Below are 17,264 nucleotides of genomic sequence, written 5' to 3'. Positions count from 1 at the left end.
CATTCGATAGGTTTTGATGGTGTGGAAAAAAGCAATGTCAGTTTGAATTTCTCATTGATCAGTGGTAGGGATGGATCATCCAATAACCGACTAGTTAATTAGTGAAGTTGACTAAATTATCAGATATTATTAATATTATTTTGGTCACACTTTAGATTAGGGTCCAATTCTTAATTATTACTACTATCTAATTATTAACCACGGCTTGTCCCTCAATAAACTCCTAATTACTGCTTATTAATTATTAGTAAGATGGGATTAAGGGATGTAGAATATGGCCAATGCAGAATAAGGCTTTAATATGTGCTTTATAAGTACTAATAAACAGCCAATATCCTAGTAATATGCATGCTAATAAGCAACAAGTTAATAGTGAGAATTGGACCCTGAACTAAAGTGTTACCATTATTTTTATAAAAATAAATATTTACAAGATATTATTATTATTATTATTATTATTATTATTATTATTATTATTATTATTATTATTATTATGTATATTTGTCTTACCAGTATGCAGTGTTGGGGAAAGTTACTTTTAACTTTTTTGTTTTATGGAAAGTTAACAAAAAAAAAAAAGTTATATTTTTGGCAAATGTAAAGGCCCTTTTACACCAAAAGTGAAACGAATAAGCCTCAGGCTGAAGGAAATGCAAATTCACACCTGTACAGGAGAGGGCGCTGCCATTCTGGATTACAGACGAATAGGACGCAGGAAAAGAAAGTTCAACACTCTTACTTCAGTTAAACATCAGATTTGTATTTCATTTTTTGGTTTTATTGCTGAAGTTGTTTTTGCTTATTAGTATGGTTGAATTGGATCATTGAAGGTCAGCAGCAAAGACATTGATTAATAAAGTGATATTAAATACATAAAGTGTATTTGTATATTTAACCTAAATAATTATTGCAGTTTTGCCTAATATTTTGAGTTTGCATTTCACTATTTTTATTAATTTAGAGAACTCAATTCATTACTCGCTGTTCAGTACACTGAATTGAATCCTCCTCTTTTGCATCTCCTTGCGCTTGAACAGACACATACTCACAAAATTATGTCAAAATACCAGTCTCGGCAAGTATTTTCATAAACAGAATAATTTTGCCTTAAGTGAATGTAAACAGTTGAGAAAGAAAGGGCATGCATATCATTATATTGGATCCATGCATTTGCATGCGTTCACAATGGGTTAGTTCACCAATAAATGAAAATTACTAGCCTATATAAATTTATAAAATTACTACATCCTACGTCATACGGCAAAACTCGACTCTCTCGTGAACGTGCGGACGGCCGTTATCCGGAAGCTAGTGGTTACAGTTTATAAAGTTATAATGATGTATATTTTTCTTATATAAACACATCGCTTCACTTCAGAAAGCCTTTATTAACCCCCTGGAGGCGTATGGATTACTTTTATGGATGCACTTTTTTGGGGTTCAAAATCTCAGTTTCTATTCACTCCCATTATAAAGCTTGGAAGAGCCAGGATATTTTTTAATATAACTCCAACTGTGTTTGGCTGAAAGTAGAAAGTCATATACACATAGGATGGCTTGAGGGTGAGTCAATTATGGGATAATTTTCATTTTTGGGTGAACTAACCCTTTAATGTTAATAAAAAAAGTAAAAAGAAAAAAAGAGATTAAAGCCTAGATTGAAGACAAACCTTAATTATTACATTAGACCTTATTTTATTTGTAACTTTGTTACATTGTATTTATCTATGCTTGTAATTAGTGCATACTTTATGTTCTTATTTTTTACTGACACCCCCGCACACACACAAATTGTTTCTTGCTGATCCAAAAAATGATCCGATCCGTGACTCAAAAACTGCAATATGATCAGAACCGTGAGTTTTGTGATCCATCGAACCACTATCTAATTATCGTACTGACCATGTGATGTGCTTCAGCTGCTTGACAAAATCCTCTCTGAAACATTGCCTCTAAGTTCTTCCCCTTTAAAGTATTGTTGTTATAGCCAGACACATTTAGATGAAGGTCCTTGATTGTTGCATCGCATCTCACACTGTTTTTGAGCACCACTCCATGAGTGTTATATTTCTAAGATACTGTTACAAGTTAAAAATAAATTCAGCTTTAAGACAGACAATTTTAAAAATATATAGTGGTGCACATCCCTAGTTTTCTCATCTTTTGGTCGCATGAGTGACTTCAAAAAACTCCTTAAGGTCCACATGACATCCCTTCAATGGATTTGCAGTGTTTTTTGACGTACTGTAGCATAAACTCGAGTCTAGTGTGTCCTTACACAAACCCACACAAACACGCACTTACTTTTCAATCCATCTGAGCAGAAATGCAGAGATGAAAAGAGGAAAAAGGAAGCAAGAATTAGATACATGGGCTGTTGGTGGTTCAGAGCAGCAGTTTGGATGGCATGCTGGGATTGTCACTCGTCTCCTCATCTCTGTGATTTATACAGTGCAATAAGTGTTTCAGAGATGGGCTAACAGTCCAAGAGACAGCAGGGCATTAGCATAATGTGTTCAGCGGAGAAACGCTGGAAGACTGTTGCGTCTTTAAACGCAGTGTGCCACATTTAGATTTGCTCTGCCTGCAGATGTCATCCCTCATTGGGATTGGGGATCTCAGACACTCAGGACGTGAAAATAAAACAACTCACAGAAGAACTGTGTTTTTGTCCGTTTATGGCAAAATTCCATTCGCTGCATGGCAGTGCTGGTTTCCAATCCATTTAGTTAATTCAGAATATGTAGAAATTCATCTTACCGTTGAAAATTGGATTCATTCACTTCCACGTTTTGAAGTAAATGCATCTCTGAAAGAACTAAACTGAATCCAGTGATAAACTGATATAGATTTCTTGCAGCCTTTTTTTAATAAATGCTTTTTGGAACACACAACGAATAAAATGACTACTATTTTTTTTTCCAAATACATTCACAGTAATTTAAATCACATGATTTAAATGGAAATCAGATGTATTGTTTGGATAAATAAGATGTTTAGTACATTTGAAACCATAAAAGCAGTTAATTTTTTTGTGGAAAATGTTTTTTTTTTTACAGAAAGTTCAAAAGAACAGCATTTAATTAAAACAAATTAGAAATTGTTAACTGTCACTTTTTTTTTATTTAATGCATCCTTGCTGAATAAAATTAGGCCTATAAAAGAAATCTTACAAATCGCCACTCCACACCATCAATCTAAATAAATTCTATTAATTTAGCTTTATTTAGCAAGTTCACTTATGATTAGAGATTTGTGTTTGTCCACTCCCTTCCCATTATTAAATTAAATTCACAGCTCGTGGAAAATTCATCTCTAAAAGTAGCTGAAAAGTAACCTTGAACCTCTACCGTACAAAGCACTAGAATGACTAAACGTGCCTAGAGCAACACAACAAGCTTTACCGTCAAGAAAAGTAGCTCTGTGGCTCGAGTTTCTAGATGAATAGTTTTTGTCTTTGAAGATGTTGACGACCTGTCATGTGTCTTGTCCTGTAGAGATGTCCATGAAGAGCTGAGGATAAAGAAGACAGTTGATGCCTGGATCAATACACTCAGCAAGGAGATTCAGGTGAGCTGAACTGAGAGATTTACTCTCTTTTTCTACCTTCAAATGCAATCTGTTGTTTCTGCACAATCTGTCACTGTTCTTTGTTCTCTGAAATACTGTTTTAAAAGGGAAAATATTTGAATAATCATTAGTGCTTTTTGCTTTTGCTTGGCATTGAGCAGAGATCTGCTATTACTTTTCCAACTGATCACGTTTATGATTATTTACCTGGCGGACAATAAAACGACTGAAAAAAACTCAGAAGCTTGTTTCCTCCATAGCATAAAAATGTAATTACGACTTTTTATCTCACAAGCAATTTGATTTTGTTCACACAAGTTTGGAGTTTTTGGTTCCTTGCCACTATCACCTTTTGGCTTGCTTAGTTGAGGACACTTAATATTCTGCAATATTATTGACTTGACTCCACTGACACTATTGGATGAGAACTGAACTGAGCAGGATGATGACATCACTGTTTTCTCCAAAGCTACTTCATAGATTAATTGAACTTATTCCATAATTGATTAACTTTACACAGTTATTGAACCAAACTGAATCAACAGTGAACTGATTTCAATTGTATAATGACTGTTTATTATTGTCTTTTTAGAGCTGCTTTAGAGCAGAATTGAATTCTGTTGCATCATTGAATCATTATTTTCCCATTTATCGCTGTAAAGCTGATTTTAAATTGGGAGATATAATTTCGCAATTGGGAGAAAAAAGTCTGAATTGTGAGATAAAAACTCGCAATTGTGAGAAAAAAGCCTGAATTGTGAGATGTAAACTTGCAATTGCGAGAAAAAAAAGTCTGAATTGTGAGATAAAAAGGTCACAATTACCTTTATTTATTATTTTATTCGATGGTGGAAACAAGCTTCCATACATAAGTAACATCTAGCACATACATTTTTTTTTTTTAGCATTTTTTTAAAATAAGTTTATATTACTTTCCGTACACTATTTATTGAACACACACATTCAAGTGTTTCTGACTTCAAGGTCTTCTGTCTCGTTCTCCTTCCCTTTGTCTTGTGTTCCTCCTGTCAGGATGATCTGGCGAGGGAGAACTCTGAAAGGAGTGTGGAGAGGAGTGATGCTGCAGTCGCTAAAGTGGTGCAGCAGGACCAGAGGAGCAGGAGTGGACGTGGAGGAAGAGGAAGAGGAAGAGGGGGAGGTGAAACCTCTGCGGCAGAGAAGAAAACCTCTCTGAGAGGCTTAGTGAGAACACAAGCAGAAAGCACACTGGCACACAGCAAACAACCCGCTCTGTCTGTTAGAACCAGACCTGAATGGAAGCAAGAGACGGTGAGCAGGATTATATCAGTGTTATCTAATGCCGTTCAAAATGTGTTCACACAATGGACAGAACAACCAAACTCCTCTGATAATGAAATATTAAAGCTGTTTCAATAGCAATGAGATGCCTGCCTAGACAGCATAATTCTGACTATTCTAGATAGTAGGCTGCTAAATAATTCTTTAAGGCCATTCAAACAGAAAGTTTTTTTGCTTTAAAAATGGTAGATGCTGCACAGTGGTATCCGACTGCAGCACTGATGAGTGAAACTGAAGACAGGGTTTCGATATGCGTTTTTAAAAGTTAAACTTCTTTTTACTTGACAAAGCATCTTTAAAAATGTTCGGTGGAAAATTTGAGAGGGAAAAAAGAGATTTTATGTGATGACTGTTGATGTTAACTGTCAAACTGCTTGGGATAAATATTTATTATGCAAACAATTATGAATTAAATTGAAAATGTTTTTCTTCAGGTTTCACAAAAATAGTTATTAGAAATACAATATTAGCCAACCCAGCCTAGATATTAAACCTTATTCTAAAAGATACTTGTGCTTATTAACTTGTGTATTTAAATCCTTAATGCATATATTTACTAATATACAGTATATGTGAAGGGGATCCCTCGTAAAAGAATCATCATATTTTGGGGTCCTTGGCATCAAATAGTTTGAAAACCCCTGATTTACTGTAAGCGCTTTCATTTAGGTTAGGAATCTTCATACTGTATGTACTGTAGGCACTAGGCAGTAGATAATGACTAACATTATATAACATGAGAGCTTTATAATTGGCTATTTGTCTGTGGTCCAAATCATCTGTCTGTTATATTAAAACTGATAATGAATTGTAGGATCTCCTAACCTGTTTGTTAGCAGTGTTTAATCCTGTACGTGTTGTTTACTTATCACCGTGACCTGACAAGCTCACAACACTCCCAAAATGGCCCATCTGGATGTAAACACTGTAGCTCAGTACTTCTGTGTCTCAGTGGCATTTTCTCTAAATGAGCCGCTTTGAGCACCCATATGTTGCCCCGACACTAATTTGCTAAAAATAAAGAGTGAGAAGACGAGAGGCAGGCTTGCCTTATCTGTGTTTGGCACAAGCCTGGTCCTGTTAATGGCTGTCCACGTTGCTCGGTGTCTGTGTGGATGATTCTTAACCTAGCAACACATTCAGTGGTTATCTGAAGGTTACTATGTGTGGAGGCCATCCAGGCATTTAATTGCTGCTATCGTTAAAGGTGCAGTCAATCCAGACAACAGAGCACACAGTTACAAGAGGTTGAGAGTTATTTTGCTGGCGACAATCGGGGGTTGCCATGCGTGTTAGATTAAACTAAATGAAATCCTTACGGCTATGCCTCACTTTACATAAGCAAAGCTATAACTTTCTACTTTTTAAACACGCAAATAAATGCTGTTCTTTTGAACTTTCTGTTCCTGAAAAAAAAATGTATCACGGTTTCCACAAAAATATGAAGCAGAACAACTTCTATCAACTGATATTAATAATAAATGTTTCTTCAGCAGCAAATCAACATATTAGAATGATTTCTGAAGGAATGAATTCAGCTTTACACTATTCTATTTCATCTATACACTATTTCACAATATTATGTTGTTGTTGTTTTTACTATTTTTTTTTTTTAATCAAATAAATTATAATTATAAAAATGCAGTATTGTAGTAATTTACCATAATTGTATGGATAGGTTAATATTATTTGCCATGTTTACTATCAATATGATTAGTATAGTTTATTATGTTTACGAGTGTATATTTGTATAATGTGCCATTTACCATACATACACTATGAGTGCATCATAATATAAAATACATGTTTGTTATTTTAAATCTTGATACACAGTTTGTTAATTGAGTGTTTTTTTTTTGTTTTTTTTATGCTCAGTCGGTTGTGCTTAAATCTCAGGATGATGAAGAGTATCTGGCCAGACTGTATGGAAAAGCTCTTTATGATGGTCATCGACGCACACTCAAAAAAAGCCCTTACCTTCGATTCAACTCCCCCACACCGAAATCCAAACCTCAGCGACCTAAAGTAGTAGAGACCGTCAAAGGTGTGTTTCAGCCCTTCAGTTAGAAGTGATGATTGATGGTCTTTCTACGGTTCTCTTTGTTACTTGTGAAATAGTCTTTAAAACCAAAAAGACGATATATTTTTGCCATATTGCCCACCCCTAATTTTGCCTTTTCTGTCTTCCATTTAACTCTATGGATTCTTGTCCCTCTCTTTTCATTCACTCATATAGGGGTGAAGATGAAGTCATCTAAAACCCAAACTAGCCAGTTTGTAGATGGGGTTCTTGCCCTGCAGCCTTCAGTCTCTGAGCCCCATTTCCTGTTCAGCCCCAGTGATCCTGCCCAACAGCAGCAGCCTGGTTCTCCAGTGCGAGGTTACCTCATTCCCATGGCTATACCTTTAGGTAAGCCACCATTACCACAACTAACAGGGATTGTACGGTCATGAAAAACCTGAAAATTTCCAGGCCATTACAATAAACACAAAGTTTTGGAAAAGTCATGGAAATTTGTGTCACAAATATCTGTAACATTCGGGCAATCCTTCACGTCACGTGACGTTATATTTTGTGTGTGGGTTAAAGTCTGGCACAGTTCTTTTCCACTGGTTGCACTGGTGCTACCAACTTTCTCAGTTGGTCGCACCAGCATATGATTTGGTTTATGCCATGGGATTAATCAGTACATGCTGATGAAGGGTGGTCATAATCTGCATACCCTAGTTTTGCACTGATGTAAAAAGACTGACAGTGACACAAGACCTCATGTTAGCAAAATGTTTTAATCTTTTAACTCTCAAAAAAACTATTAAAAAACATGTATGTTCTTTAAAGTTTGATTATAATTTTACTGTCTTCACATAGGGATGGGAATTGATAAGATTTTATCAATAATAATGCCACTGACGATTCTGATTATCGATACGATTCTTTAACGATTCTCTTATCGATTCTTGATAGCACTGTGTGGAAAAATGTAGTCATATGCTTTTCAGAAAAACGGGATTTTATTTATTTTAAAGCTTAAGCTTGAGTAAGCAAACTGTACTTTTTATGTAATTTATGTAATAAATAGAAACTTATTGTAAAGTGTTACTGATTAGTTATACACCGATTCAGACGTCTCCTGAGTTCACTGTTTGAAAGATCAGTTGTTTTAACCATTCATTAAAATTAATCGGTTCAAAGGAGTCATTAGTTCGCGAATTGGACGTGTCATGCGCGTTGTGTGATTATCCCCGCAGTTAGTACATGGACATCCAAGATTTGTGTCAACACAGAAAACATTTCATCACTGGATAGTTTTTTTCGTTTAATTAAAGTGTTGTTTTATGTCAGCTGAATGTCCAGAACGCTTTTCAGAGAAGATAAGGTAACTTATTTAGCACAATTCACACCCAGCAGCGGTAATTCAGGAAAAAAAAATCTCCGAATGCTCCACATGAAACTTTGGTCTTCCGACCTTTTACCACCGTGTTGATTTATTTTGATTAATATGTGCGAGGGAGAGAGAGCAAGACAGCGCTTAGTTTAGAGAGGGTGAAGTCTTGTTTACACTTTCGCCTGGCTGGGAAGAGAGAGAGTGCGCGCGTGCGACCGGGGCTCTCTCTCTCTGCTCGTTCTTTCAGTTAAACATGCGCCCTGTCACAAGCGCAGCAGTTCATCTACATTACTCACCGATCAAATAAGACTTTGGCGGGACAAAAATTCATTTTGGCGGGCGCTAAAACAAGTTCAATGCAGGAAAATTCATGTGTGAATTTAACTGAGTTGTAGCCTACATGACCATGCACTCGCACAAATGCGACCACATAAAATTGTAACTCGCACATTCTCAAAAAATGGTCGCAGTCTGGAACCCTGCAGTTGCAGTTTTTGCTTATTTTGTATTTTAAACCACGTAGCTTGTCATTAAGATTTAGTTTAGATATGTTGTGGCAGATTTAAACATGGATTTTTGTTCTTATGTTACATGTATACATGGACGTTTCATGGAACATTAGGTGATGAATATTTGCCTCAAAAGTCATTGAAAAATCATGTGAATTTATTCGTAAAAATCTGTATGAACCCTGAACCCCTTTTTACCTTTACTTGTTCATTTGGAATCAGCTAAATCTGACTTGGCAAACTTTACTCCAACCCAACTCGGTCTTGATGTCCATTATGACAACTTGGATAACTGCAGATTTGTTTTTGTCGGGATTATAATTTAATTTGGAAGTGATTTGCGGCATATTTCGCATCAGAAAACTATGTTTTAAAACATAAACACATAAAGGATCAATGAGGCAGTTTAGGCTGTTCTGTGTCCTTTAAACCTCTGACCATTCTGAAACAAAGATGCGACAGCCTCCACATGCTGCAGTCATAAAGCGCCTCTCCTCCGGCTGGCTCTGAGCACACGGCAGCATTAAAGAATGGACTTAATTAGACGACATTTCAGCGGTGTGGGTTTAGCTCTTAATTACGACTGCCTCTCCACTCGTTAAAAAGCCTTCCTATGCCGCTCTCGTTTAATCACTTCACTGTCAGGGACATTAATGCCTTTCTATTACGCTCTCATTTTCCCGCTTCCAATCACTGCAAGCGCCGTCTCAGGTCCGACCTTGTGCGGTTGGAGGTAATTCTGTTTGTTAGCCCAAACAGCCATATGTATGAAAACACCGTCGTGCTTTACGAGGGGACTTTTTAGGGCAGTAATTGCAAATAGCCAATTGAAAACATTTTGAAAGCGTTCATATTATGAGTTGATTAGTTTTTTTTTATCCCCTACCTCCTTCCTTTTGAGGATTATGACCTCCTGGCGCCGAAACGTTCCATTAGTTTGGTAACAGCTGAATTGCCATCGTTATTTTCTGCAATAGACTGAAGAGGTAATTAAAAGTATTGCATGAAAAGAATGGCACTGACGAAGCACCTTTGCACTGCTAAAGCTGTGTACAGTAGTTCAATGTTTCCCGAATTGTGGCCCAGGGTATTGAGAATGAAATGAACTAGTGGAAAATGGCCTAGTAATGTTTGAAACTGCATTTTGTGGGCTGTTGCCCGTATGCTAGACTGACCTCTGAACGGAGCTACGCTGAAGTGAACAAAAGACTCTCTAATCACATCTGCAATGCAGTGGCCCTAATCGCCATCATAGATACTCAACTCTCTTCATAGTCATATTGAAGTTCCTTTTACTGTGAAATTAATTATTGAAATTTCTTTGTGAGGAAAAACTCCAGCAACAATGCAAAAGTTGCTAAAACAATGCTAAAATTAAACCATTAAACTTAGCTTTATGGGTTCTTTTTTTTTACAGTTACATCCCAGACCAGCATAGCTGCTCACTAGCAAGACTTACTTAGTTACTGCTTCCCCAGCCGGTAAATATAATGTATGATGACCTACCTAGACCTATATCAAACCAGCATTAATTAGCATAATCCAGCCATGAAATCCATGCTGGTCAAATCTTTTTAATTTAATTTAATTTAATTTAATACTTTTTTTTAACTTATATATATATATATTTTTTTTTTTTTTTTTTACACCATTTCCATCGGTCCCACCACAAAGCATATTCATATAAATACATTGTTTTATTAATTATATTTGCATAATTAATTTTAATTATTTACATAATAATTTGTTTTTACTTTTTAGTAATATTATTATCTTCTTATTGAGACATATATAAGGACACATTTTGAAGGGAACCTTTTTGAACATAAATGTGAGTCAGCAGTGTGTGTACACAACAACCCTATAATGGTAAAAATTCACCCACTCTTATTTTTAATTCCCATAAATCATAAGCAGTGTCTCAGAATAAGCCGTTTGCAGATTGTAGCTTTTGTGACATCACATATGCTTAGGCCCCGCCCACGACTGCTGACGGATTCGGCCCTATTAGCATAGACCCCCGCCCTGAGTGAGCTTTACACAGTCCGCCATGTTTATCTCCTCGCCAGAGCATTTAACAGCAGCATTCAAGTAAGAAATGTTTTCTTATTAAAGCTAATTATTCAGTCAAGGCCAGTGAGTGATTTTCTGTTTTTCTTTTGTTGTTTGATTCATATTAACAGCATATATAGCAGTAGGTGCTGTATATTACGCCGCTTTCTCTTTAATACACAGATCTAATATACACATGTGATTTATTTACTTGTTGTTTACATTTGCAGACAGAAATGACTGTGTTTATGTGAACTTTGTGTGTTTTTGACATAACCTTGTGTGTATTTGACAGTTTAAGTGCAGTAAGACGTGAAAGAGAACTCCACGAGACGCTTCGTCTGACAGCCAGCTTCTGTGCTTTTGATGTGTGCGCTCAGAAAACCATATGTCTGAAATTTAGACTGATATGGCTTTAAAACGCATGCAGATAAACTTTCATGATGATGAAGAACTGCAATGTCACGTGAGCGTGACCCCGATAGAGATAATAATCAAAACCATATGTTTTAGTTTTTGGCAGCATATCAGTGGAACAAGCTGTACAGGCTCCGCCCTCTTCTGGAAAGTGGGGTTGGGAGCAGCAGCTCATTTGCATCTAAAGATACGTGCACGAAAACGGCATATTTTTTCTTTCTCTCAAAAATGGGCATTTAAAACATGGTATAATAAATTATCTATGAGGTATTTTGAGCTGAAACTTCACAGACACATTCTGGGGACACCTGAGACTTATATTACATCTTGTAAAAAAAGGGCATAATGTCCATGTATGACAAGCCAGATTAAATTGAAGGCTTTTATACCAGATGGACTATAAAAACTTTTTTTTAAAGGTAAAAAAAAGAAAAGAAAAGTATTTTTAATTAAACATAGTTTTCTTCCAAGTCTTTCTCACATTTTTGATAAAACTTCATCTATTCCAGCCATCTAGATAATATTACCTTAACATATGTACATCAGCAAAATTCAACAGAATAAGCTAAAAAAGAAGACTGTTCAGAACATCAAAGAATACCAAATATTTTTGTTTGCAAATACTGTTAAAGGGTTAGTTCACCCAAAAATGAAAATTCTGTCAGTAATTACTCACCCTCATGTTGTTCCATCCCCTTAAAACATTCGTTCATCTTCAGAACACAAATTAAGATATTTTTGATTAAATCTGAGAGCTGTCTCACTCCTTCATAGGCTGCTAGGTAATTTCATCCATCAGCCCACCCTTATTGTTGAGCCTTGCAGGTCTAAGCTGATCTTCTCAGCAGGGATGTTGTTGTTTTTTAAATCTATTTAAAGCTGCAATCCGTAACTTTTGGCTCTTTAGCGGTTAATAAACAGAACTGCATGCGTCTTGCTGAAGAACATTGTAGCCGGAGCTACTTCTCTCTGTTTATGTCTATGACGAGTCATGCAGGTACTGGGCTCCTCCGCAGTGGTACGACTCTAACCAGTCTAAAATAGTCCCAATATAAACACTTATTATAGGTGTACCGTAGTGATTCAGGATAAGACAAAAACACAGTTTGGAAAATGGCTTAATGATTATTATCAAAATTTTGGACCAAAAAAAAAAGTTACAGACAGTAGCTTTAAAGTGCTGAGTTAGACACTTGTTATATTTCAGAGCGACACCATCTCATTCCCCAAATCACACCTATCAGACCTGTCTAACTTTCATCTTACGAATGTGAATCATTTCCTAATAACTTCTTTAAACCCCCACATCGACCAAAAGCATCTTTTACCAATCGAGGCTATTCCCAAGGCGTCTTAATCATCCACCAGTGTCATCCCCGTGGCTGTCCTATTTCCCTTCATACTGAATGTGTGAAAGAAACCCAAGCGGAAAGTTCCAGACTCCCATTAAAAACTTCCTAGACACTTCTGCAGTTGTGCATGGTGTATCTGTGAAGGAGAGGGTCCAGACTGGCCCAGCCTGGATTGGATTGACTCGCCAAGGCTCAGACTGGGTCTCTGGAGGGCTGTAGATTAGAGCTGGCCTAATTTCCCCTTCTTCCGTGACTCTCCCGGGATGACAGTGGGGATTGCAGAGTGCCCCATGGGAATGGTGAGAGAGCCTTTCATCTGCTCCAGATGATCGGTGCGGCTCATCCATAGATGGCCCCCGAGTCACACTTACACACGTACGACAGCAGGCAAGCTCTCCGCAAATCTGCTTAGCAAGTTCTGCACTGCAGAGAGTAGAAAGTGGCAGTCGAATCAACACAGCAGCGATCAAGGGAAGTGTTAGTTCATACCGTTTATAGCAGCATTACTATTTTCAGTCAAACTCAAGAGCTTTAATGATACTTTTTATTTCTTTATATAATAACAGGGTTGTGCAAGATTTGGAATCAAATAATTGGCTCCTTTTCAATTCATGACAGTAAATTTGAATTGAATTGGCCACCCCCCACTTTAAATTGAATTTTAATTGGAATTGGAATGACAAAAAGTGGAATTTAATAAATTATCCATCCATCCATCTTTCTGTCATTCTGTCGATCTATCTGTTGTCCTGTCATTCTATCATTATATCTATCTATCGATATATCTATTGTCCTGTCATTCTATCTATCTATCTATCTATCTATCTATCTATCTATCTATCTATCTATCTATATATCTATCTGTTGATCTATCTATCTATCTATCTATCTATCTATCTATCTCTGTCTATATATCTATCTGTTGATCTATCTATATATCTATCTATCTCTGTCTATATATCTATCTGTTGATCTATCTATCTATCTATCTATCTATCTATCTATCTCTGTCTATATATCTATCTGTTGATCTATCTATATATATGTATGTCTGTCTATCCATCCATCCATCCATCCATCTATCCATAGTTCTGCTGCTCTCTCTGTATGTTACACCTGTTAACCTTAAAAGGCAAAATGTTCAGTTCTTTAATTTGAATTGCAATCAAGTTTGCTACCTCATTTTCAAATTCATCCCTAGCCATTTTCAATTCAGTTCTTAATGGTGCACAGCTCCATATAAGCCATCTTTTCTGTTCTTCCCTAAATGTATTATTGACAAAGAAAGAATCGTTGTGAAGACTTGTAATTCACACACAGTGATTGCTGCTTTTGCATGCCAGAGATGCTTTGAGCAGCCCATGCTCACCGTGTCTTGCCGTCTCTGAGGTGAATTCTTATGAAGGTAATATGATGCCATAAAGAATCGCATGTGCAGGGTAAGATTTGTGAAAGTGTACATAAGATTGCAAGGAAGAGAAGATTTGTAAAGGTGTAAATCACCTTTCAAGTGTAAGAAATTTTTTTTTGCAGCATTTTACTGTTATTCGTAAGTGCAATGCATGTATTGTGAAACTGCAGCTTCATGCTTACGCATTATAAATGTGATCTGTATTCTTCTGACTTTTTTCCGCTCTTACACTTTTGGCATGTTTTTTTCGCACAAATACGGCCAAAAGCGCTACAAGCCTGTGAACAGCAATATGCAAGCGAAAAAAACAGAGGCAGGAACTGCAAAACAGATTGATCGCGTAAAATCATAAAAAATAAACTGTTGCAAATGTCTAAATTACTTGTTGTATACACTTTTTTAAATATATTAATAATATTGATTTGAATTAAGTGAATTTTTGTGGTTCTTGAAACAGGTCAGTTTAATTCTCCATTCTCAAATATTTTGATAGAAATTTCACAAATATATTAAGTTTATTATAAATAAATAATTGGTTAGTCAAATACTAAATTCTTTTAGTGAAAATAAACAGTGTATAAATAGTGTATAGCCCTATATATAAACATATCTAGATGCTGTGTATTCCCTGGTTGCTGGGTTTCTATTCAGACATAATTGGTTACTTTGCATTTGATTTTGTATTTGGATATGGATATTTATTCAGACATTATTAAAGACTACGTTTTGTCAAAGTTAAGTTTATGTTGATTTGAAGAATCAGTTTTTCATTAGCTACAGTCAAATCTGGACACAGAGAAAGCATTTTGTTATTCATACTAGCTACAAATAGCTTGATCAGTCACACGAAAGTAATCAGAATCAATATTGACAGTGCGACCAAGACAATATTTCAGTAAATACCATGAACAGAGACATGATGTGAAAAACACTGCATCAGAATGGTATTATTACATAGGTATAAAAGAAGGGGTATTAAATGTTTTGATTGTAAAGTTTAACATCAGCTCAGTGGTGTAACAGATATAATATATACAATTTCAATCCAATAACGTTAACACCAGCTCGAAATTCAGTATTAACTCATATAGTCAGTCTAATGGTGCACAGCTAATTAAGCAATCATGATTTATTTATTTATTTAACATGTAGGCTATGTGTGCATTAAAAGTACCATTTCAGCAATGAGAACGATGCAGAGCCAAACTGGACTGGCGTGTTTATTGAACCAATCAGATAAGAGTAAAACGATAGTCAGTGAGAGGCTCATTTGATTGGCTACATGATGAAGGTGGACCCGCCCTCCTCTTCACGCTTACAAAACTCAAGAATCGTGCCAAAACTGTAAGCGCAGCCAAAAGAAAGACGCAACTGTACAAATCGGGTTATTTCGGGAACTTTTTTGCCCCATGTACACAAGTCATTTAGACATTTGCAACAGTTTATTTTTTTACACAAAGGTTGATTTTACGCGATCAATCTGTTTTGCAGTTCCTGCCTCTGTTTTTTTTGCTTGCAAATTACTGTACACAGGCTTGCAGTGTTTTTGGCCGTATTTGTGCGGAAAAAAACGTGCCAAAAGTGTAAGCACGGAAAAATGGAAGTCAGAAGAATACAGATCACATTTATTTTGCATTACTCTTACAAATAACAGTAAAATGCTGCACATATTTCTTTCTTACACTTGAAAGGTGATTTACACCTTTACAAATCTTTTCTTGCTTGCAATCTTATGTACACTTTCACAAATCTTACACTGCATATGCGATTCTTTATGGCAACATATTACCTTCATAAATTCTTATACTTTATTGATTGGAGATGAAATTGCTCTGGTGGTAGCCCCAGTGGTGAAGACGTGACTTCATTTGTTGCTTTGAAATTGCATGTGGTTGCAGAAGCAGGACGTGTGCGCACATATTTATGTGCATTTATTTTGTTTTAATCATCTCATCATCTCTCTCTCCATCTTCTTTCTCAAGTCTCCTGCTGCAGTGTCCTCGGGTCCAGTAAAGTCAGTGATTTACATACTCTTGAATGTATTCCCAAGCATTTTGCGGGCTGTGAATTCTGTCCCTTCATTTAGGTCTTTGTTTCCTTGCATGCCTTGCGGCTTCCCTGGTTTGTGAATAGCCCATAATAGCATCTCTTACTGTCCATCATTGAGCTAATCTATCCGATCTGGTTTCGCATTTCAGAGTTTTTACTCTCTTGAGGTTCTGGAGTACAAACGCCTCCTTTCAAGCCTTCCTTCGGCGGAGCCCACATGTTTGCTATCAGAAGTATTTGTGCATTCCAGATGAGTCAGTGCTTCTTGCTCCTGAGCCACTGTTTGGATGCCCTTCAGCCAAATTATGGAAATCGTAAAGCTTATGTTTCCCCTGCTTTGCATGGAAGGCTGGGAAAAACAGATTGCGGCGCTCGCAGCAGATTTATGCTAATGTCAGCCTCCTCGTTTGCGGTTAATGTGCAGAGACCAGACTTGCATCTCTATGTAATGGGGCATGTGTGTCCGTAACCTGCTTTCCTGCGAACAGGAATGACACAAACCTGCGCTAGCGCACTCTGGCTGAACCTGTTTGTCTCACGGTCCCATTGCAGAACAGATGCCAATCATGTTGCCAGATCGGCCTCCTGCTCAGCCAGATGTGTGTGAATGTGTTTTGGGCTGACACGGCACTTTAAAGTACCGTGGACGTCCTTTACAGTCGCTCTGCGGTGTGTTGAGAGGTAAAGTAATGTGTAGTTGTGTGTGTGTGTGTGTGGGCTCCATCTGCAGGAATGCCTCTGTCTTTAATATCCCTCTCGCGTGAGGATAGGGGTCGTGTTGTGCCCTTGCCTGTAAACAGCGTGTTGAAGTTATCTGCGCTGCATCAGGGCGATGGATGTGCAGACTTCAGAGGTTTGGCAGAAGCGCACTTAGGCTGCCGAAGTGTATTGCTAGTTCACTCACGCATCCTGTGGAAAAGAGGGGGATGGAGACTTTGCGTTCAATGTCGCCTTTTGTTGTCCTGGTAATGTTTCAATGCAGACATTATTCATGTATCTCTAATGCCTGAAAAACGGACTTTTCCCCCCTTTTTTTAGTATGAATGTATGTAAATAAGCAGTCTTTTAGTAATATTTTATCCAAAGCAACTTGCGTGCACTAAACTGTGATGTACAAGAGCGCTTCAAGCTACGCAAAATCAATTTCACATGTCATTACTTTCTGAAATGCAATTCATAATGCAAAGTGTTGTTATAG

The 17,264-nt window shown here is 36.9% G+C and overlaps 1 protein-coding gene across 3 annotated transcripts in view; it reads left to right on the top strand.

The window, feature by feature from the left end:
- The window catches only part of kiaa0586 (KIAA0586 ortholog), a 124,064-nt gene that overhangs the window by 57,027 nt on the left and 49,773 nt on the right, over nucleotides 1-17,264 (top strand). For 2 of the 3 annotated variants that reach the window (XM_084096719.1, XM_084096717.1), the window contains 4 exons: nucleotides 3,498-3,570; nucleotides 4,603-4,860; nucleotides 6,766-6,934; nucleotides 7,127-7,300. In XM_084096719.1, coding sequence (XP_083952845.1) covers nucleotides 3,498-3,570; nucleotides 4,603-4,860; nucleotides 6,766-6,934; nucleotides 7,127-7,300 — 674 coding nt within the window. The remainder of the gene's footprint in view (nucleotides 1-3,497; nucleotides 3,571-4,602; nucleotides 4,861-6,765; nucleotides 6,935-7,126; nucleotides 7,301-17,264) is intronic. The other variant, XM_084096718.1, reaches the window with a different exon arrangement.

Source organism: Abramis brama (assembly GCF_963993115.1).
Source record: "Abramis brama genome assembly, chromosome: 21".
In the NCBI taxonomy this organism is placed as follows: domain Eukaryota; kingdom Metazoa; phylum Chordata; class Actinopteri; order Cypriniformes; family Leuciscidae; genus Abramis; species Abramis brama.
Note: the sequence above shows the minus strand (reverse complement) of the source record. Positions and strands in the feature narration are given on the sequence as shown.